Source organism: Callospermophilus lateralis, chromosome 16 (assembly GCF_048772815.1).
Source record: "Callospermophilus lateralis isolate mCalLat2 chromosome 16, mCalLat2.hap1, whole genome shotgun sequence".
NCBI lineage: Eukaryota > Metazoa > Chordata > Mammalia > Rodentia > Sciuridae > Callospermophilus > Callospermophilus lateralis.
Window position 1 is genome coordinate 27,213,623 of NC_135320.1, and position 23,001 is coordinate 27,236,623.

The 23,001-nt window shown below is 36.9% G+C and overlaps 1 protein-coding gene across 1 annotated transcript; it reads left to right on the forward strand.

The window, feature by feature from the left end:
• The first annotated feature begins 1,682 nt into the window (after positions 1-1,682).
• Positions 1,683-19,664, forward strand: Ggh (gamma-glutamyl hydrolase). The gene is made up of 9 exons (XM_076835661.1): positions 1,683-1,879; positions 4,715-4,826; positions 8,440-8,490; positions 10,649-10,733; positions 11,583-11,724; positions 13,899-14,005; positions 14,086-14,176; positions 17,255-17,392; positions 19,247-19,664. The coding sequence occupies exons 1-9, from the start codon at positions 1,774-1,776 to the stop codon at positions 19,366-19,368; spliced, it is 954 nt and encodes a 317-aa protein (XP_076691776.1). The 5' UTR covers positions 1,683-1,773; the 3' UTR covers positions 19,369-19,664.
• Positions 19,665-23,001: the final 3,337 nt, after the last annotated feature.

Below are 23,001 nucleotides of genomic sequence, written 5' to 3' on the forward strand. Positions count from 1 at the left end.
ATCTTTACTTTCCACAAGCCTCTCAACCTCCCCCACTCCTCTTGCTCTTGAGGCCCATTGGCTGGGTCATGTGGGCGGAGCCAAAAAAAGTCCCCCCATGAGCAGCTTCACGGTCTGAAAGGGCAGGGAAACAGCCCAATGAGCATCACCGCTGAGGAGCCAATCAGTTGGCAGCTAGAAGTTTGCTAGGCCTGTGAGCCAATCATCAGCTGGCAGCTGGAAGTTTGCTGGGGTCCCTTTGGGCTGTGGCTCTCAACAGGTATATTTTCTTTTTACAATTTTTTTTTTAAAGTGATACATGGGCATAATATCTTTACTTTGTTTATTTATTTTTATGTGGTGGTGAGAATTAAATCCAGTGCCTCACGTGTGTGAGGCAAGTGCTCTGCCAATGAGTCATAACCCCAGCCCGGTATATTTTACCTTTCACATTTATTTTTTAATCCACCTGAAGTTTATTTTTGTATATAATGCCAGGTAATAATTTATTTATTTTTCATTTGACAGCCAATTGTTTCAGCATCACGAATTCATATTTACAAAAGTTTCCTTGTCTATTCAGTCATGCTCAAAACCAGCTTGGCATTTTCACAGTATCTTTCATCATACCCTTTAAAACTTATCTCTCACCACACCCTTCTACAGTAGCATCATTTTCTTTTTAAACCATGCTACTTATTGAATTCTTCCTGAAATACGTTGAAACTGCCCATGTTCACGCCACAAATCACGTTCTCTTTTTTTTCCTTACTAGATTGTGAAAAAAGTCCCTCTTGTGACAAAGACAATGTCCAATTCATCTTTTCATCCTCAATATGATCAAGAAGGTTTTCAAATGCCACCTAAATTTAATCTAAATTTCACATGGCCTGTTCAGGTGGCAACTTTTACCTCTTAAAAGCTATATATCCATATATTTAGAAATCTTCAAAATGCATATGATAAATAGGTATCAAAGGCATAATTTCCGCCCACGTGTAGGACAATCTATGGTGGCAGCAGTGAGGTTTATCAGGACCAGGCATCGTTTGCGGGGGTGGCCTAGACTTGCCCCTTCGAAGACAGATGCCAGGAGTCACCCCTCCTTGACCCACTTCTGAGGTGAGGCGATGCTGGCACCAGCGACCGTGTTCACGTCCTTTGTCCTGCCCTCTTCTTCATTTCCTCCAGACGCCTGGTCCCCCCAGATAAGCGGCCAGATGTGGCAGTCACCTCCGAGGTCACAGGCTCTCTTTATATTGAATGTCCTGTCGTGGGCATTCCTAGGGGCAGGCCCTGACCTTTTAGGTAGCAAAGTTCTCAGGCGACTTCTAGAACCTCTCGCCAGCCTCCTTGGCTGCTTGGTTACCACACTGGGCCAGGCGGGGACCCGCAGCTCACCCTGGAGGACTTTGGGCGGGCCGCCGTGCTTCGCACAGGCGTCTTAGAGCCCCGAAGACGGACTGTTGAGGGGGAAGATTCCAAGCAGGCGGAGACTAGCCAGTGCCCGCCTTAGGGTTTCTGGAGTCTCCGCGGAGGCCTACCAGCAGTGCTGAGAGCGGCCGCGCGCGGGCCGAGCCATGGGGCGGGCGTGCCGTGCGCGCTCCCAGAGCCGCCCGCGTCCGCCCCCCGGCCGCCGCGAGTGCGCGCCGGGACTACATTTCCCATAGGCCCGCGCGGCGCAGCGCCGTCCGCGCCCCCGCGAGTCAGGGGCCCTGAGGCCGCCGTGGCCGCCGGGGTGCTAGCCCGCACGGCTGCAGTGCCTTTGAACTGCGGCGGGAGGCGGCCGGCGTGATGGCTAGTCTGGGTCGCCTGTGCGTGGTTGGCCTGCTCCTCTGCGGGGCAGCCAGCCTGGGGCTGTGCAAATCCCACACAACTGCCGCTAAGAATCCCATCATCGGTAAGATAGCTGTGCGGGGACCGCAGCTGGGTAGTGACTGGGTGTCAGAGCCTGGACTCCAGCCGCTGGGCTTCAACTAGCATGTCCCCTGTGTTTAGAAACCCCAGCACTTGGTTTAGATACCTGTTTTTTAGTACAAGATCCAGGGCTAGCCACCTTTTGTGTCGTACAGAAATGTAGGAGGTGCCTTGTAGATTTCCTTGGCCTCGAATGGCTCTTAGGAGTGGACACTGTGAAGAACCCTGCGGATTTTCCTTTTTAATCTATATAGCTTGGCGTTTTTACTAAAAGAAAAAAAAAAATATATCCATTTTTTTTTCACATTGCTAGGAATTTCTATTTTTGCATCTGGGAATTTTATACATTCATTATTATTTTTATTAAAATTTCTCTGGTTGGGGATGTATTTCAAGATACAATGGAATAGATTAGATAATCAAGAACTTGACTTTGTTATTTTCAGTATCAGGTGGCACTAGTGGCTGGTATGATCCTATTGACAATTTTATCTAGTGTTCAAGTGAAATATATAATTTTTATTTACAGCAAGCTTATTTTTAGAGTGAAATCAGTGTGCATTAACAGAACAGATGTTTGAGATAGAGTCAGGCAAAGCTACTAGGAGAAATCAGATTGGGATTAAAATTTGCCAAAGAAATTTGCGGGTGGACAATTAACATTAGTTTTATCTCAATCTGTGTAGGATTATTTCATTCATACTATTTTTCCTTCCACAAAAATGCACTGTATTCTGTAACTAAATAGAAAGTAGATTAGTATTTTTTTTTTCACATGTATGGGTAACACCCAGTTTTCAAATAGGTTGCTTACTAATATTTGGAATCTGAAATGTCTTATTATATAGCTATTTCTGATGATGGTCAGTCTTCAAGGAAATTTTTTTTTATGTGGATAGTTGCATATTGAGCACCCAGGAGGAGGTAAAAGGAGAGAGTAGATTCATTTCCCTTTGCTAGAATTGGGTGTAGCCCTAGGTCAAATACAGAGGAAAGGGAGTATACTTTTGGTCACCCTGATCAATTAAGACAGAATGATTGATCACCTTGTATGTGCAAGGCATTGCTCTAGGAAAGGCAAAGGAAGAATTCACAAAAGTTAGGAGATACCTTAATGTATGTGTGGGATTTTGGTCATGTGTCTAGGGATAAAGTACATACAGCCTAAGTTCTTTTTTCCAGGGATGGGAAAAGTGAGTATATGTGGGAGATGGGAGCAGGGTGGATGTTGGTGGAATTTATTCTAATGTCATTTTTTTTTTCCTTCTTGCCCCTATATTCCCATGAATAACCCATGACCCACTCTATGGCACTTCCCCTGCCTGTTCTGTACCACTCCATTTCCTATGGCACTCCCTAATTCTTCTTTTCCTAGCCAAATTTAATTTTTCATAATGAAGACAATCTTGCCATCAAGGAGAGAAACAGTCTTATTGAACACATTTTGACATTGACATGTTATCTGAGTACCTGATATGTACCAGTTATTGGAAGAAGCTGGAAATACAGACATGATTAATACGACAGGCTCTTCCTGTCAGGTGGCCTACGGACACATTGAAAATGTTCCAAATGAAATGATGTAGGAACAGGTACTCACCAGGCAGACTTTTTTTTTTCCCCCTTCTCTTTTGGTGCTGGGGATTGAAGCAAGGGCATTGTGCATGCTTAGGATGTTTTGATGTGTGCTAGATGCTAGTATTGTGCGGACTTGGGTTGCAGTGATAACAGGAGGCCAGAGAGTTGGGTGGGACAGAGGATGCAGGGTCTTATGTAGTTTACTAAAGTTTAGGAACCCATTGAATGCTTAAACAAACTTGTGACTCCTGTGGATCTGTCTCTATCTCAGATCTTCTTGCTTACTCCCTTCCCTTACATGGCTCTAGTCAAACAAACTCCTTACAGTGTGACAGGCTAACTGGTGACCTTTGGTCTTGCTGTTCCCTAGCCCTGAATTGCTCTTTTCCCGGGATATTTGCAGGTGGCTTACTTTCTCACTTCTCTGAAGTGCTGGCTCAAATATGTTCTATTTTCTTAGGGAGAACTTGCCTGGTCACCCTGGTTAAGAGATTATAAGTGAGACACCACCTCCTTTGCTTTACATTTTCTTCCTCCTTGCACTTAACCACCAGCCATCACACTATATCTTATATCTTTCTATCTTTTTTATTATTTGTCCTCCCTTCTTATTCTCCCTCAGGGAGTTTTTGTTGTTTTTTCCTTCTTGTTTTCCTAGTTTGGTACCCAGCATGTAGTATGATTCAGCAATATTGAATGAATGAAGTAGGTGATAAGATCATCTTTGCTTCTGTTGGAAAACTGGTTGGATTTGGAGGGTTCCTTAGGAAAGCAGAGAGACCTTTTAATAGTCTGGGTTGGGGGAGAAAAGATGGTGCTTGGGTTTAGGTGGTGTTGGAGAGATGGGGATAGAAGATATTTCCACACTGTTGCTTTGTCCGGCAAGGAAGCATTTGTGTCTTTTGAGTGTGTATGGGAAGGGAATAGCCACATGTTAGATTTAGGAATGTGTGCTCTGAGATGAATTCCAAGTCTGAGGTTACATAAAGGATGCTGGTGCTATTAGAGACTTCTCTGGAAGGTTTACTTGGCTTCCCAAATGTGGTGAAAGATGTGAGGCTACCTGAAACTCAGATCAGCCTCCACTGTTCATTTCCCAGATTCTATGGATTGACTTGCAGGAGATGCTTCCTATTTAGTTCTGTGAATTGAAAAAATAAAATAATGATATTTTTAGTTTCAGTTTCTGACTAAGAAATAAAGGGATTTGCTTGAAACTAAAACTTTTCTTAAAATTTAGGAATATTAATGCAAAAATGCCATAAGGAAATGAAAAACTTTGGAAGATATTATATTGCTGCATCTTATGTGAAGTATCTAGAGTCTGCGGGTGCAAGAGTTATACCAATTAGGTATGTTTTAATTTTTTTATATGGTATATAAAAATTTCAGTGTTTTTTCTCCAGAATTAATGCTTTCTCTCCTATGAGTGTATCATTTTATTTAAAAGTAGTAACATTGCATGTGATTTTTTTCCCCACAAACCTAATGCCTGCAGTCTGTCATTAAATTGTTCAATGAATGAAGCTGTTTGTATCTATAATTTCAGTAGAAATTGTTGAAAATGAAATGGTAATTTCCTTGCCCCAGAAAAGTTGGTTCCCACAAATATCATGAAAGTAATGGAATAACTGAATTTACAATTGAACCAGCTGTATTCCTTATTATTAGGATAAGGGAACAATTAGGGAGTGAAGAAGATTTTTAAATGATGACTGTAAAAAAGTTCTCATGCTCTGGTTTAAAAGTTTGTAAGGACTAATGCAGCAGTGTTGTTACTTCACTATAAATTAATGGGGTTTTGCAAGTTTAAAAGAGATACATTATTTTGGGGATAAAATAGTTCAGTAAGAAAAAAATGATTCATCTCATATTTTATTATCAGCTGAAATTAGTATATTAAAATCTCCCAGAACCCTCATCTAATCTGTTGTGATTTCACAAAAAAAACACAACTTATTCTGTACAATAATTTTTTGTATAATTCCTCAGTAAAAATTAAAACAAAGAAGTAGCCTACCTAAATATAATAACAATAAAAACCAAAGTCAAATATTACAATTTAGAGAATCATACCACAAAATGTAATGTTTAAATTCACCAGAATTTTCTTCTTGTTTGATATTTTGCATTTCAATTAACTCTCTCTACACTAAGATGAATGTTTGCTTTTAACATTAGTCTTTAATTTTTTAGTAGCAAATTGAATTTTTCAAATGAAATTTTACTTGGAACATAGATGATACCAGAGTTTTAAAGCTGAGGAAGAGATTCCTGAAAGTTCTCAGCAGAACACAATATTTCAAATTTTTAATCAGGGAATTATTTTAATGCAGCTGTTTTTTTAGGGTGCTAATCCTGATAATGTGGGCAGGAGAGAGGAGACAGGTTACTCTCAGGTAGCCTACTTCAGAGGCTGTTGTAGGTCTGGGTGTGAATGATGAGGACATGACCTAGAGCAGTGGTCCTGGGGTTGATAGTACAAGTCCTTAAAGAAGTCAGCAAGACATGATGACTAATAAATAAAAGGGCATAGGGAGGAAGAAAGAGATGACAAAGACGGAAGTTTTGAAACCAGGCATGTTTTGAAATCATACTGCTTGCAGAATACTGGAATTTATGACAGAGATGCTGATAGTGTGTCTGTCAGCATATAGTTTAATTTCCAGTTTGTCTGCTAAATAAAGTATATCATAAGGTGTATTGCTTGGACTTTGCATCATGTGATCCTGTAGAAATGAGGAAATACAAGGGAGCTAAATTCCCAGACTAGCACCTAAAGGATTACCTAATGTAGAATAAGAAGGAAGGGCTCACACCTTTAGTGTTAGGTTCCTGTCTGTATTGGGTTGTTGGGGGCTGCCTCCTGTAGTTTAGAGGGGAAACAGAAGAGGATGGGAGACATAGGCAAAACTCAGCGGTAGGTGAACAAGTTTTTCTTTGGTCACCTATCTTCTTTTTGCTACCTTCTCTCTCAGGCACAAGTTGCTCTCAGGTTGCCATCAGTTCCCACTGTGGGACTTATGTGGAAAGCAGTGTCCTGCCTCCTGAAAGGGTAGTATATGGCAGCCATGGCTGCTTTGGTTTAAAAATGGGTTTCATTCACAGTGTTTTAAGACATTTACAAAATCTGAATATTTGGCTTCTTTTGAAGATGATTATCTGGATTTTTATTTATTTATTTATTTATTTTTGTGGAGTGTCGTTATATTGCCCAGGCTTTCCTTGGTTTCCTGGGCTCAACTGTGATCTAATATTGAATGGAGCACGTGCTGTTCATTGGCATTGGTGCCTGCTACTCATTTCCATGCTGCTGAAGCAGGGTGTCATTTACCATCATTACCAGGCTTAGCCATTTTTTTTTTTAAATTAAGGAATGAACTATTTCTTCTATCTTTTTGAGAGGCTTTTGTTTCAAGAAATGCCTTACAATGTGCAAATAACATCTGTGTTCAAAAAAATGTAACCTGGTCTATTTTCTGTCATAGGCCCCTGAGGCAAGAGAGTTTGTGACATACTCAACAATTAGCCTCCTTAATAATGATAAGTGGAGCCCAAAGATTCAGTCACGGACAGTGTGGGAGCTGACTGTTTAGAATAATGACGTGACTGAAACTACCCTGCATAGCTAGCTGGCAGGAGACCTTAGCGTGTAGCTGAGTGATCTCCATCCATTCTGATTCCTGATGGTGGTGGTTTGCTCCTTCTTATTTAAATACCCATAGGGAGGATTCTGAGACTTGGCTGATTGGTTTCCTTTTTTGTTGGCACAATTTGGAGAGATTGCACTGGCACATTACTGAAAACGTGTGGATTCACATTTCACCTCCCTGTGGCTTTCGAAGACAGGGCTTCTTGCCAGTTTATTTTCCATTTAAGACAGTAGTAAGCACCATTCCACTATCACCCACAGCCTTGTGATTCTCTGCCAGAATAAGATTTACTATGAACTTCTGAACCTGTACTTGTAAAGCTTACTTGGACTTAGAGGACAGCCCAGAGGGGTTTGTGTGCAGAGCACAACCAATTCTAGGCATCACAGGTGTGTGCTTGATAATGGGAGTGTTCTAACTCTTCGTAATATTTGTCCCTAGGTGAGATTTGGACTGAGGTTGGCAATGGATTATAAGTCTACTTTTTTTAGGGGGTGGAGAGGGCTTCTACCTTGCTGTTCTCTTATAGAAACAAAAGACTGCTAAATGTAGGAGAGTTTTTGGAAGAATTTCACAAACATGAAGCTCTTTTTTGTTGTTCTCGAATTTTACTGAATTTTACGGCAACATTTAGAGGTTGTTGCCAATTGTCATAGATTAATCACATTGGATTTATTGTGTATTCAGGATAAAAATCATTAATAACATGGTGATAATTAAAAGGTCCTTAGGGATGTTTGCTGAAGGATGCTTCAGAATGATTTAGGCCAGTCCACTGTGAGCTGTGTGTAATCTGAACTGTTCTGGCTTTTGAGTAGATAGACAGTAGTTCCCAGACTATTGCAGCTGGTTGATGAGGATGGAATTTGGCATTTTTTTGTATTATTTTTATCTTGCAGAGCTATTAAAGTAATTAAAGTTAAAATAAAGTAGCATGATAATAAAGTTCTCTAATCTTTACATAAACTACTGAAAACTCTTAGATTTTTTAATGATTTTTGGCTAACAGAAATTACTGGTGTCCAATTGTCACGCTTTTGCATATTAACTCATGTTTTACATAGTAAGTTTCATGAGACCATAGAAAAATACATTTACCTGTCTGATGAGCAAAACAAGGGCATAATTATGTAACTTTCATGTAGTTTGAGAAAATGCCTCTATGAAGGTAGGGAGGTAGGTAATGTTATCTACCATTTAAGAATTATTTTTCATCTGGCTTTTGAATATTAATATGATAACTTTATTTGGAGGTATAATTTCTTCCTTAGGTTTCAGAAATGAATATTTTGTAAACTGTGTTTGTTTTCAGGCTTGATCTTACACATGCAGAATATGAAAAACTTTTCAAATCTATCAATGGGTAAGTTACCTTGATACTTTGTGTATGTCACCTCAGTCCTGTCTATCAATTGGTTTGATACAATGTATGAGCATGTGCATATCTGTTTTTGCAAAAAAAAAAAAACAAAAAAAAAACAAAAAAAAAACATGAGTGGCATGAAATTAGTTTTCTGAACTTTTAAAGGAAATATTTTTCTGGGAGTTGCAAAAGTTCTATACAGAGTAGGAGGTAGATTAGAAAATAAATAATTATTACATGATTCTTTTTACATGTGTAACATCTTTGTGTTTCTTTTAATGCTTATCTAAAATATTTTGAAGCAACTTTGAATAGTAGGGCATATTGCTTTGCTGAGAGGATTTATGTAAGTCCTATATCTGAGGATATCAATTGATTTTCTTTTGGAAGTAATTTGACTAGAACTTGGAAAAAACTTTTTTATTCTCTAGTTTCACCACAAAATATATGATTGTTTAAGTCACAGAAAAATACTTTTAATCATTTGAATAAGGGTTCTACATTACTCTTAATTGAAGGAAGAAAGTGAATGGAGCAATTAAAAACTGTTTAAGTATCAAGTTGGCAAAGATCAAAAATTTGGTAATACTCAAAAGTGAGGTTATGTGGAAACAAGTATTCTCGTATTTTATTAGTGGGAATGTAAATATTCTATAATATTTTGGGGGCAATTTTGTAACATCTATTGAAATGAGAAATAAACATATCTTTTGACTCAGGAACTTGAAAAAACTCCCAATTTAGAAGTTATTTAATAGTTCATCAGGTGATTATAAAGACTATAATCATTTAATAGACTACCACGCAGGAGTTAAAATTTAGTGAATCTAAGCCAGGCATAGTGATGCATGCCTATAATCCCTGCAACTCTGGAGTCTGAGGCAGGAGGATTGCCAAGCAACTTTGTGTGTCCTTGTCTCAAAATAAAACATAAAAAGGGCTGGAGATGTAAGCATCCTTGGGTTCAATCCCCAGTACAAAAAAAAAAAAAAAAAAAAAAAAGGAAAGAAAGAAAATAAAAATTGGTATATCTATAGATGCTGCTTTGAGTTGCTGTTGTCATATGAATGTTAATTATATGTGAAAAACACAAGGCACTAATGGTGTATATGGTTTATTTACTATTTGCTTTTGGTTTTAAGATATTGGTGAGGAGATACACATAGCAATTTCTATCATATCAACAAAAAAATTTTAACATTGTTTCAGGGAATGGGGTAGGACGGAGTGTTTTTACTATAAAGCTTTTTGAAAAAGAGCTCTGTTCTTACTGTTTTTACTTTTAAAAATCATGTTTCTGTATTGCTTTTTTAAAAAGTTATTTGCCTTCAGTTCAGTTTGGTTCAGTAAATATTTACTGTAAAATCAGTTCACTTTAGTAGAACATTTACAATGCCTGTTATGTGCAAAGTACTTTGACAAGGACAAAGAAAAATAAATTCAGACTAGAATATGATTGAAGAAACCCCCAAGTATACTTTTGGAATTACTTCATCTTTTCCATCTCTCTCCCAACTGCATTCCTATTTGGTAAGGAATCTGAAATAGTAGTTGTGTAGATAGGAATTAAAAATTTTTGGTAACTGGCTTGTCCACATGCCCAGCGTGCCTTCATGGAAACCAAGCAGTGGCTCTTAAATCAGCAAGGAGATGCCTTCTGTGTCTTCCGCACTAATATTATGCTTTGACACCAATTCTTACTCCCATATGATCATACTTTTCTCTACAGCAAGGCACTGGAAGCTGGTCTCTTAATTAGGGAAATCAGGGGTTGTAATTTACTGTTTCTGAATGTCACCAGAAAAAGAGCAATACTCAAATACAACTTGAAAAGAACCTTTTTTTTGAGCTCTGATTATGCAGCAGAAGACCCCATACTATTTTTTGGGGACGGGGGATGAAAAGACAGAACTCTGCTTCAAAGGAATTGTTATTTGAGAGGGACAGTGAAGTTTTACTATATGAAAGAACTTTAATGAAATTAGATATACCAAATTTGGTCAAAGGCAGCTTTTTAAAAATATATTTTTTAATTTGTTCTAATTAGTTATACATGACAGTAGAATGCATTTTGCCATGAGAACGTGTGTGTGTGTGTGTGTGTGTGTGTGTCTGTGTCTGTGTGTGTGCGCAAAATGCATCTTAATTGGTGTTTCAGAATCCTTTTCCCTGGAGGAAGTGTTGACCTCAAGCGCTCAGATTATGCTCAAGTAGCCAAAATATTTTACGACTTGGCCATACAGGTAAATATATGTTATTTCTTATCATTCCAGATGGGTTTTATCAGTTTCTGTGAGTATGATTCTGTTTTTAAGCACATGGTATTGCTTCCTTCACAAGTAAAGTAGCCTCATACCCATTAACTTTTGAGGCCCCTGTTCTCCAACAGCCAGTGGCTACTTCCACTCTTTTTTTTGTTTTTGTGTTGTCTTCTAATTCTTGGCTTCTATGTGTGAACCACAGTCTTCATGTGGCTTAATAATTCTGCTATCTCCTTCTATTCTCTTACCTTTTTATTACATACTGGGCATTGTTCCTAATTTATTAATTTATTAATTATCTCCTCTTGAAATCTGCTTTTCTTCCCAATCCATTCAATCCTGTATCACCTTTCTTTGCAGTTACCTTAAACCTTAAAATAATTAATTTACTATGCAGAAACTCTGACTTTTCCTTTGTAATGTTGCATATTAGGCCCACCTTTGAACCATAGCTTAGACCCTTACTGTTTCTCCCCTTAACTATTGATACAATTTCTTAATTAATCTTGCCTAGTGTCTTGCCAACTCTTTCTTAGATATTTCTTGAAGTGACTGCTTTTAGCATTTGAGACACTTGTTTGGAAACTTTTAATAGCTAAGCTAACCTGCAATCTTTTATAGCCACTGGGTCAAGATATATAGTGGGTCCATAGCTCACTTTTTCCAGCCTGTGTGGGAGTTTGGTCTGAAGAGAGACTGATAGTCTACTTATGAATCATGGGCAAAGTTTTAGAAATCCATGTATAAATCTGGTAATGAGAAATCACATGTGTAATTTTTGTTTGAAAATTTTGAATAAACTTGGTTTTCTTTTTCTTTCATTCTGCAAAGAGTTATGATGATGGAGACTATTTTCCTGTGTGGGGCACATGCCTTGGATTTGAGGAGCTCACTTATCTGGTTAGTGGGGAGTGCTTATTAACTCACACAGAACACACTGTTGCAGTGACATTGCCGCTGAATTTCACTGGAGGTGAGGATACTCTTTAACCCCTTTAAAAATATATATTGAATAGAATTACTAAGCAGCAAGTATCAAAGTAAAAAATGCTTATGTCTTTGATTTTTAAAGTATCTACACAGGATAAAGATGTGAGTGTTGACCTTTGTATTCATTTTTGAGAATGATTTAAGGAATTTTAAATTCTGATATCTCTTGCTCCCAGTGATAATCGAGATCATGTGTGGTTAAGAACTCTGAAACTGGTTTTGAGTCCTAGTTTTCTTACTTTGGACTAGGGGAATCATCTAACCTCTCTTACCTTCAAATTCCTCATTGAAAAGGGGGTTCTACCTCTTAGGAATTTTTTGTGAGAGAGAATTAAATAATATTTTTTTTGTTGTTATTAGTGTGTTAAGTGATTTAAATACAACTCTTTATGTTGGCTATTATTACTACAGTGTCAACAGTTTCCCCATGGTTGCCTACTTTGTTTCAACCCCAGCTGTGTATACTGTAATTTAATTTTGGCACTAAACATCTGGATTTAGTTCAGACCCCACAAATGAAAGGGTATGGTCCCTAGCAAGAACACCTTATTTCAGATGCGAATTGAAAAATCCTATTCCCAGGCCACCCACTCTTCTTACTAACTTCTGCAAATTTGGGGTTTCCCAGACTTCTGATGTTTGTAATTCAGTACAAGGAGTCACAAAATTCAGGAAAGTACCGCATTTGCTTAACAACCAGAAAATCCATTGAGCTTTGGTGCCCAGGTTTGGTTTTTGTTTTGTTTTGTTTTGCAGCACTGGAAATCAAACCCAGGGCATTCTATCACTGAGCTACATCCCCAACCCTTTTTATTTCTCTTTTTGAGACATTATTTCTTTAAACTGCAAAGGTTAGCTTTGAACTTGGAATCCTGCTTAATCTCCTAGTCACTAAGGTTATAGGCATGCATTCCCATTTTGCAATGAAATACCAACAAAAACCCTTTCCTGTCTAGGTTTTTTGTTGGTATTTCATTGCAAAAGCATAATCGATTGAATCATTGGCCACATAATTGAACTCAGTATCTAGTTCTCCTTCTATTCCCAAAGGTTGATCTTAAAAGTCAGAACCTTCTTATGTGGTTTGTCTTTTTGGTAATGAGCTCCATCCTTAGATAATCTACCCTGAGTTCCCTCATTCGAAATAACAAAGACTCTTATCCCTTAGAAAATTGCAAGGGCTTTAGAGGTTTTATCAGGAACATAGAATGAAGACAAGACATATTCTTTGTTATATCACTGAGTGTAAGTACATAATGATTCTTGTACATTATTGAATGTATAGATTCTCAGAATTGAATGCTACTGTTTCTTATTCTCATAAGAATTTTGGAAGGAAAATAGTAGTAGGCATACAAAGAACTTAAAAAATGCTTTATGCTTTTAAAAGGTCTTTCTTATTATCTCAATTATTTTAAAAACTCTATGGAAGGTATGTGTTTTCATTCAGATTATTTAGGTTATATGGCCAAACCCAGCTTATACAGAAAAGTAGTATTCAAGGTACTGTTATTCTCATGGAAGCTGTTAGCTAGAAGAAGGGGCCTGATTTAGAACAACTAGCATCAGAGCCTTGAGTATATCAGGATTTTTTTTTTAAATTTAATCCTCAGTTGTTATTTGAGTCTATGTGTCTGACTACAGAGGCTTCAATGTTGACCACTAAGATACATTGCTGCTTTGATCTGTTTACCGAGCAGAATTTTTTTGGAATAGATAATGTTCTTTTCTACATTGTTGGTATTTTTAATCTTTTAAGTTCTAGATACCTTTTAAAATATGTTGGAAGTTTTGGATTTTTTCCTGGGAAAACAATTATATAAACACTTGGAAAATTCTACATGTTTTTCAGAGATGTCTGGGGAATTAGAGTTAAGATTCTCCTCTTACTCTATGGCCAGCATACAAATTCTTATATCAGAAGAATTTTACTTGTTCATATTAATACTCTGGAAGAAAAACAATTATTCCTGAAACATATTTGAATTTCTGTTAAAGAAATTTTGTGCTTGTTTGGAGTAATCTTGTGGTATTGATTGTTTTACTTATGTGGTTATGGTGATTATGTCTTTATAATGACCTTTCTTTGGCTGCAAAAAATGGGGATTTTATTTTTCTTGGGTTTAAATTATGTATCTTGTGCTTAAATTACTTTAGCTACATTGCAGAGCAGAATGTTCCAGAATTTTCCTGCTGACTTGTTGCTGTCATTAGCAACAGAACCCCTGACTGCAAATTTCCACAAATGGAGCCTTTCCATAAAGGTATCACATTAGATATACAGGAAATTGATATATTTAGAATAGCTACAGATTTAATAATTTTCTTTCATTTTATACTCTAGAATTTTACATTGAATGAAAAGTTAAGCAAGTTTTTCAGTGTGTTAACTACGAATAGAGATGACAAGATTGAGTTCATTTCATCGATGGAAGGTATGTGTCATTGTACCATGTATACTTTAATTCATTAATTTTGATTTTATGTATGTCTTATAAATAAAATCAATTTACTTTAGGGCCTTAAGGTGGAAATGAGGGCATTTTTGGAGATAAGAGACATATTTGTCTGAATTTCAGATCAGTTATGATTTACCGGAATATTTTCTAGGACGAGGTGATGATGATAAACAAAAACAGGGGCAGGGGGACAGGATAAGGACATAAACAAAGAAAGTGACTTCTGTTTCTAACTGTATTACAAATTAAGTACTTTGACAGATTCTCCTCCAGACAACAACAGAAATGCTGTTGATAGAGAAAAGCATTTTTCTAAAGTACATTGATGAAATGCTAAGAAAGTAAGGATATTCAAGCCTAAAACTCTGAGTTGACCAAGGTATTTGTACCAGCATTAGTGTTGAATCAGGAAAATTTGAAAGTTCAGGACCAGCCTCCTTGGAGAGTACTAGATGGAGCAGGAACTGAAAGGCTGCACCTTCCATATAAGAGTGAACTCAGACTATAGCTGGAGTCCTGTCTGCACAAGTGCCAGGAGAACTGCCCATCTTGAACCTGCACTAAGGGAGTGGGGTGGGTGGAGTCAATAGGCCTTGAGCACTCAGGATGACAGGTTGGTCTCCTAGTGTGGTCTATGCTAATTGGGAAGCTGGACAAATCTCAAGAATTTTACTTAAAGTTGTCTCATATTGGTAGTGCTCACACATGAATGTCAGAAGCAAATAGAAATCATTCTTTTTGGAATAGCAGTCATTCATTTCAGACTTCAAGGGATTCCAGCATATAAGATTTGAAGGAATATGAGCAGTTCTTGCCCCCCCCCCAAATCAATAATACACAAGAAGCAAAATACCATGAATGAGAAATCATAGAGTCAACAGATATAGAGTCAGCCTGCTACAAATCTTAGGTATTAAATTATGAGGTACAGTGTAATATAATTATATTTTAATTTTTAAAGGAATAAAGGACACTTAAAAATATAAGTATGAAACAATCAGACTTGAGCCAAATTCTAGTAGAATGAAGACATAGTCGAAATAATATCAGAAGACAGGTTAATCTGAAGATTAGAGATGGTTAAAGAGAGATTAGTGAACTAGATGAAGACAAATCTGAAGAAAATGTGCAGACTCCATCATAGAAATGTGAAATGTGTTGACAGAAAAGTTGAAATCTGGAGGCTAGAGTTAAAAAATTCTAGCATTTCCAACTAAACTCTTGAAGGAAATTGGGATGGTGACAAACTGTATTTACATATTGACAAAAAAAAAAAAAATACTGGCAAATAAAAGACCTAAGTGGAAAGGAAAACTACAACAAGATTTTAGAGGAAGTAGAGGAGAATATCTTTTTGCTCTAGTGTAAGGGAAGGAGACGAGAAAAAAAAAAAAAAAAAAAAGAAACACCATAAAGTAAAATATTGATGAAATCAGCCAGATTAAGAAGTTGTGATAAAAAATAAGAGGAGAAACAAAAGGAGATATTTGTAATGTTTATGACTGGGATAGGATCACTTTTTATCTTATATAATGTAAAACCATGAATTAATAAGGAAAACCTAGTAAATATGGTTGAGATGTGGATCTTTTGCTGGTATCTTCATGAATAGTCCCAAGGCCAGAGAAAAAGAAAGTGCAGTCATAAGGAGGTGGGAGGGAGGCAGGGGGAAGGTATGAATACCGTGCCCATAGCTGCTTGCTGGTAGACTTTGCCTCGTGTAAACCCCAACTGTGCTGCCAGAAAATGTTTCCCTTCTTGTGACATGCTCTCCAGTGGAAGAGACTGGTAGGATGTGAGAGGACAGTGCTCTTTCCTCTGAATATCTCTACTTTTCAGCTGATTCTCTTCATTTCTCCAAGCACTTTCTGGTGGTAGTCATGGTTATAATTACAAAGAAAAGTATTATAGAAGGGAATTTTTTTCCTTTGAAATGAGGGAAGGCACAGGTTAAGAAGAAAAATATGTAAATTTTCCAGAAGGTAAGCCAGGCATGGTGGCACACACGTAATCCCTGTGACTCGGGAGGCTAACAGGAAAATGGCAAGTTCAAGGCAATCTTAGCAACTTAGACCCTTAATTAAAAATAAAAGGGCTGGGAATGTCTTAAAGTGCTCCTGTGTTAAATTCCATATATTAAAAAATATAACTATTATACATATTCACTTTTTAAAAAATAGTGTAATTTTTGAAACATGTAAATGTTGAGAGTCACTAAATGAATCCTGGCATATCTATCTCAGCTTCAACAACTGTCAGCATGTCCCTATTCTTATTTCCTATCTAATTTTCTCTCCACACTGAATTATGTTTCTAAGCTAGTTCCAGGAATCATACCATTTTTATCCGTAAAGATATTTAATAAGAATTCTAAAAACAGTTGATTTTTTAAAACCAATCTGTCTTTAATACCAGTTTTGAACTTATAAAAGCTGTTTAAAAATTGATACCCAAAGTCATGAGGTACACAGAGTTTAGGCCGAGACAAATTAGCTAATGTGAAAGGATACCAGAAGTGCTGGCATAATTCACTTGTTTAAGTCATTATGGGATGAAAATATGGTTTGAAGCACTGGGGGAAGAGATACCTATCTGAAAGAATCTTGTGTCACTAATTAAATATGCACTTGAGGCTGGGGATGTAGTTTAGTGGTAGAGTGCATGCTTAGCATGTACCAGGCCCTGGGTACAATTCACAAAAAGAAACAAAACAAAGACTGTGCATTTGACTGCTAAACTGTTCTGTGTTCCATGGCTAAACTATTTTACTTTGCTGTGATTATCTCAAAAAGCAAATCATATTACAAATGGTAAAAAGTGAAATTGAATTAAAATTAAAATTGTAAATCAGTGGAATACATTATTGGGAATATTCACGTAGACTATGAACAGAAATTCTTTATTTTGTGTCTGAGAGGTTATTCATAATTTTACTTTGTCTTTTGTATTGAGTTTTAAAATACTGTTTTGTTTTACATAGGATATGAAATAATGTAATTATAAAAAACATCTTAAACCATTCTTAATACTTACTAGTTTGTGTTTTTCTTAAAGGATATAAGTATCCAGTATATGGTGTCCAGTGGCATCCAGAGAAAGCACCTTATGAATGGGAGAAATTACAAGGCATTTCCCATGAACCTAATGCTGTGAAGACTGCATTTTATTTAGCAGAGTTCTTTGTTTCTGAAGGTAATACATGGATACATAATCTTATTACTCTAGTATTGAAGGAAATTGTGGACTTCTATGTACTCTTTTTCTCTATAACTGTCTCATAAGATCTATAGGTTAACTTTAAAAAAAAAACATACAAAATAATGTTAAAGCTCTGTGTTTGAGATACTAGATAGTCAAGTAAAAGGAAGACAGTTATTTAACGGTATCATAGATGCTGCAGTGGACTGAATTCTTGAACAATAGCTTAAAGAATCTTCCTTTTTCTTTCTTTCTTGAATTTAGTTTTTCCTCTATTGCTTTCTTTTCTTTATTAGATATACATCAGTAGATTTTTTTTAAAAAAAACATTGATGGGCCTTTATTTTGTTCATTCATTTATATGCGGTGCAGAGAGTATTTTGACATATTATACAGATATGGATTATAATTTATTCTAATTATGATACTATTCTTTTTAGAAATAATGTTTTAATTATAATAACTTCTCAGGATTAAGGTGTTATTTTTCTAAGACAATGATGTTTTGTGCTGGTTTGTGATTTTAAGGCATTGGCACAATTGAAGAAAGTTAATAAACTTTGTCTGCTTTTTGGGGGTGGGGTACCAGGAATTGAACTCAAGAGCACTCGACCCCTGAGTCACATCCCCAGTCCTATTCTGTATTTTATTTAGAGACAGGGTCTCACTGAGCTGCTAAGCACCTTGCTGAGGATGGCTTTGAACTTATGATTCTCCTCTCTCAGCCTCCCAAGCTGCTGGGAATTCAAGTGTGCACCACCACACCTGGCTTTGTCTGCTTTTTAATGATGAAAACACAGAAATTTTCGTTCTGTTTTATGTTTGTGGGTAAAATCTAGGATTGGTTATAGATACTTTTTTGTTTGTTTGTTTGTTTTTTTAAGTTGAGTGATAGGTGTGTAGGACAGAGGTATGGACACAGTTTGCAAGGAACAGAGCATCACTTAGGTGGGGTGTGGCTACTTGAAGACATTGGTGAGCCTTATTTTCATCTTATCTCTAAGCTCGCCTTAAGCTTTTTATCTACATTCCCACTCTTATTGGGAAGCCAGGTGTACCCCCTACTGGGTTCATTCTGGTTTAGAATTATGTGTAGTTGAATGGATGGTTTTCATGACAGAGTCTCCAAATTGAAAAACAAAAACATAACCTCTCATATGCAGCATTAGTTCAAAGGTACATTTTTCTGTCATGGGCAGAGTAGCCTTCACTGCAGTTTTAATCATATGGCAATTGTTGGTTCTTTACTGCCAACGTCCTTGTTTCTGAAAATGCCAGAAGAGCCTGTGTTTATCTTATTTGGACTTTAGGATAAAGTCTAAGTTCTTACCCCGTCACCTGCAAACTTTACCATGCCTCCTTGCCTTTTAGAGTTCTGCCTCATCTGTGAATTGCCTGTCTTCCATTTGTTCCCATTTCACCTGCGCCAACTTCTCCATCCTTTTTACTCTTGTAGTACTTCAGTGAGGTGTACTATAAATACATTGCAATGTGTGGTTACTAGGCTAAACTGGGGCAGAAGGCCCTTGTCCTGTTTATATTTCTAACCCCAAGCCCTGTATCAAGTCTCCTGCACATGTAGCCTCTTTAGTCAGGGTTTGAATGAATTGGGGAGCAAGCATCACAGGGCCCTGGTGCAGGGTAAGTTCAGCTGCTGCTTTACTAGGCAACTGTCTAAATCAGGCACTCCTGTATTTGGGGGGAAATTCTACTTTGGGGGGAAATTCTGAAAAGCATTGTCTTCTTGGTATTTTACCACTTAATAATGCTGACTGCAGGAAGAAATATAGTCTTTTTGAAACCTTGTCATGCAATCTTTTTAACAACAAACTTTCTTTTTTCTTGTAGCTCGGAAAAATGATCATCACTTTGAATCTCAATCTGAGGAGGAGAAAGCCCTGATTTATCAATTCCGTCCAATTTATACTGGAAATTTTTCTTCATTTCAGCAATGTTATATGTTTGATTGAAAATCTTTGATGTGTTAACAGAGCACTTTGAATAATTCTGTGATTAAACTATTATAATAACTCATTATTAATGGCAATATTAGAAAGCTACAGAGATTCCCCTTCTATGTGATTAGCTCTGATTTTTAAATCAATATATGATTTTTTAATCACATTTGATAATTCATCAGAGACAGATAATCATAGTGTTTTCATGGCAAAGCCTTTATGTCTAAAGATAGAAAAAATGTATTGAGAATTCAAATTTTTTTTCTGATGTACTGATTTTAGAAATAAATACCACCCCTTACCCATCATCCATCCCATTTTTATTGGGAGACTTTCATTTTATAGTATTATTTGTGGTGTTGGGGATTGATCTCAGGGTCTTATACATGCTGGACAAGGGCTTTGCCGCTGAGCTGCATTTCAGCGTTAAGAATTTAAACCCTACCTCTATACCCTGGGGTGCCTCCCTCCTTTGGGTCTCAGGATTATGTTGTTGTGTGAGTGGTATGTGTGTAGAGAAACATAAATATCTCCTTTTGCCACCATTTTAGCTCCACAGTTAGAGGGCACACGTCCTGCAGACAGTCTGTGCCTTGAACTATTATCTTCTACCATGTCTAGTACACAGGCCCTTGATGAACATCTGTGACTACTCATATTTTCCATATCCATGGAAAATAATTAAAAAGCTGTCATGCATTGATTTCAGTGCATTTGAATATATTTCTCAATCTGTGCTACACTCTTTTATCCCTTACCATCCTATACAGACCCTCAAAAGTCTGAAATTTATGCATTCCTTAAGGATAAGCAAACTGTTAGAAAAAAAGAGGATTTTTTTGACCTGTGTTTAATAAAATGTGTTTATGCATCTCTTCTTTGTGGTCTTTAGAGCTGCAGCTAGAGAACAAAACCCCAGGAAATTAGTAAAAACACTGGAGGACATTATGAATGATATTATTTACAGAAAGATAAGAATAATAATCTGAAGAAACTGAGAGGTAAATCACAATCTTTAAACAATAAGGTTGAATGGAATATAGAAATTGAAAGGATTGACAAATTTAGTCAGCCAAGAAAGAACTTTAATAGAAATCTGACAGACTTAGTTTTTTTTTTTTTTTTTTTATTATGTCTTGCTGTCTAATGTGCCATTTCTGGCCAAGCTCAAGTCTTCTACCACTAGAAAAGGTAGTGGCACTATTCCCACTCCCATACCAGGCCTCTTCCTGACCTTTTGTTAGAACCATATAGATCTGCTTGTCTCTACAGAGCCCTAATGGCACTTCACACTGACTGCTCATTCATCACTCATGCTGTGTCCATCCTGCCCATGAATATTGACTTCTAGTTGTTTCCAGTGGTTCTTACTGGGCTTTATTGATGATGCCCACAAATGCAAGAAAATGGAAAAAGATTGTTTCTGCTCATGTTTAATTTACCATTTTCCATGTACTTTTTTAGAGTCCTCATGCTAGAATCACTTTATTCCCAAAATGGGATTTGTTCCAAAGTTGTGTATACCTTGCTTTCCATACTCCATCAGCGATAGGTAAGGGTTTGAGGACAAATGAGAAGAGCAGGCTGTTCAGGTAGAGAAGGTCCCTGATTGAGCCAGGTACCACTACATCAGTAGGAGCAAGAAGGACATTGATGAGAAAATTTGCCTGTTAATGCTTTGAGCAGCAGTCTGGAAAACCCTGGGCCTTACAGTGTGGAGGGAGCAGAAGCTGAAGGAAAGAGTGGCTGTAGGAGTATATATGGATTAGAAAGAGGAACTACAAGAAAGGAAGGATTGGGTAAGCCTGGGCCTTGTACATGGAAGAGACAGAAGATGTATTGCCTGCCCCAGCTCACAGCTGATTTCATTTTCCATGGCTTTTTAGAAAAAAGTTTTTATCTTCATCATTTCTCATTCTTTTACTTATGTGGAATATCCCAAATAGAAAGAAAATGTTGGTATTAAGGGCCTTCACTCATTTCTATTCAGCTAGATTGCCCTAAGGACCCACAGTTGAGGCCTGACACTATTATGAGGGCATATTAAGTGTCTCCTCATTTCCACAAAGCAGCGTAGGGAAATCCTCAAAACCTTGAGCATAGGCCAAGATTCCATGGTTTAGAATGGTCCAGCAGTTTCTAAAAGCACAGAGACAACTACAGTGGAAGTCTACAAGTCCAGCACCTGACACACAGTAGGACCTCAGAGAGTGAGTGCCTTTCCTTCATTTCTCTACCTCTCTGTTATATGGAACGCCTCCGTATGTGCTGGGTCTCTCTGTTTTTACTCTACAGAATTGTGAGAAAATATACCATTGCAGGGTTTTCCCAGGGGAAGAGTTAAAAATAAAAGTGCCATTCCTTAGGAACAGAAGCTTTGTTATTATTTTGTTTGGAGCCTTATTCCATTTAACAATTTTTTTTTCTCAAATGAAAAATGTTTTTATTCCATGTACAATTTTCATTCTAAGAATAGTTTAAAATTAACAGATATTTTGCAATAATACTTGAGAAACACTAGATGTCAGGAGAGAACCAACTAACCTCATGTTTGGCTGGTTGTTTTTCATTCAACCATTTATAATAGGTTTTAGAAAATTGCTAGAAACCTAAAGACATTTACTCATAATTATTACATTTATTTAAGTATTAATGGTTGTATAAACATTGACTTGTAGCTACTGGATGTTTTCCACTCTAATGAATGAAGAGATTCTGATGATTCAATACAAATAAACAATTTAAAGTATATATTAGGGGTCAGTTGTATTTATATACATAAATTTGTGTACTGTATATAAAATTCCAATCACCTTTCTTCTGCCTAACTGGGAAAAATCTAGGATATGGAAGTACTTTCTAGATGTGCAAAAAGCCAGACCATCATAAGGTGAAAGATGTTGCTGGGGAAACCTCTGGAGAAGGCAACAGATTCTTGATCACCCCCTGTAAATATACTGGTGAAGTGCTTTAAATCAACATGGACATGGTTCATACTTTAGCCCTATACAGATTATAAATTTTTATCATAACCTACTCTAAACATTGTAATTGTTTCTCCTTCAAATTTAAGGAAAAGTTTTAATTATTAGTTTTCCTGTGGAGCTTGTTTCTTTTTGCATAAATTTGGCATGATTTCAGGTTTTCAATTCTTTGGCATTTATTATAGTTTTCATAAACCTAACTAGAGTCAGGATATCTCAATCGTCATCATCTAGATTATCTTTAGAACTTATAATATCACTTTAACATCTTTTGCTGTAGTTGAATTCAAGTTATCATCTTGCCCCTCAAAAGTTTTCAGGGAGAAATTCAAGGATTTGAGAGAATTAAGAGACTCTCAGATTGTTAGGGAATTTAGATAATATGGTAGGAATTGGTATTTATTATTCCCAATTAGGAGTTCTAGACAGTATTTGTTTTAGGTTAGTCACATTACTTCCAGATTATATCAAATTGTTTATAAAGAAGTCACAAAGTCCTTCTTGATTAGTTCTTATGTCTTATTTCCAGCTTCCTAGTGGATAGGAGTAGGAAAGAATACCAGAGTCAGAATGCCAAAGATCAAGTTCTACTTCTGCCACTTCCCAGCTTCATAACCCTGGAAAAATCTCATTATCACTTGTCCATGAAACTTACATTGAA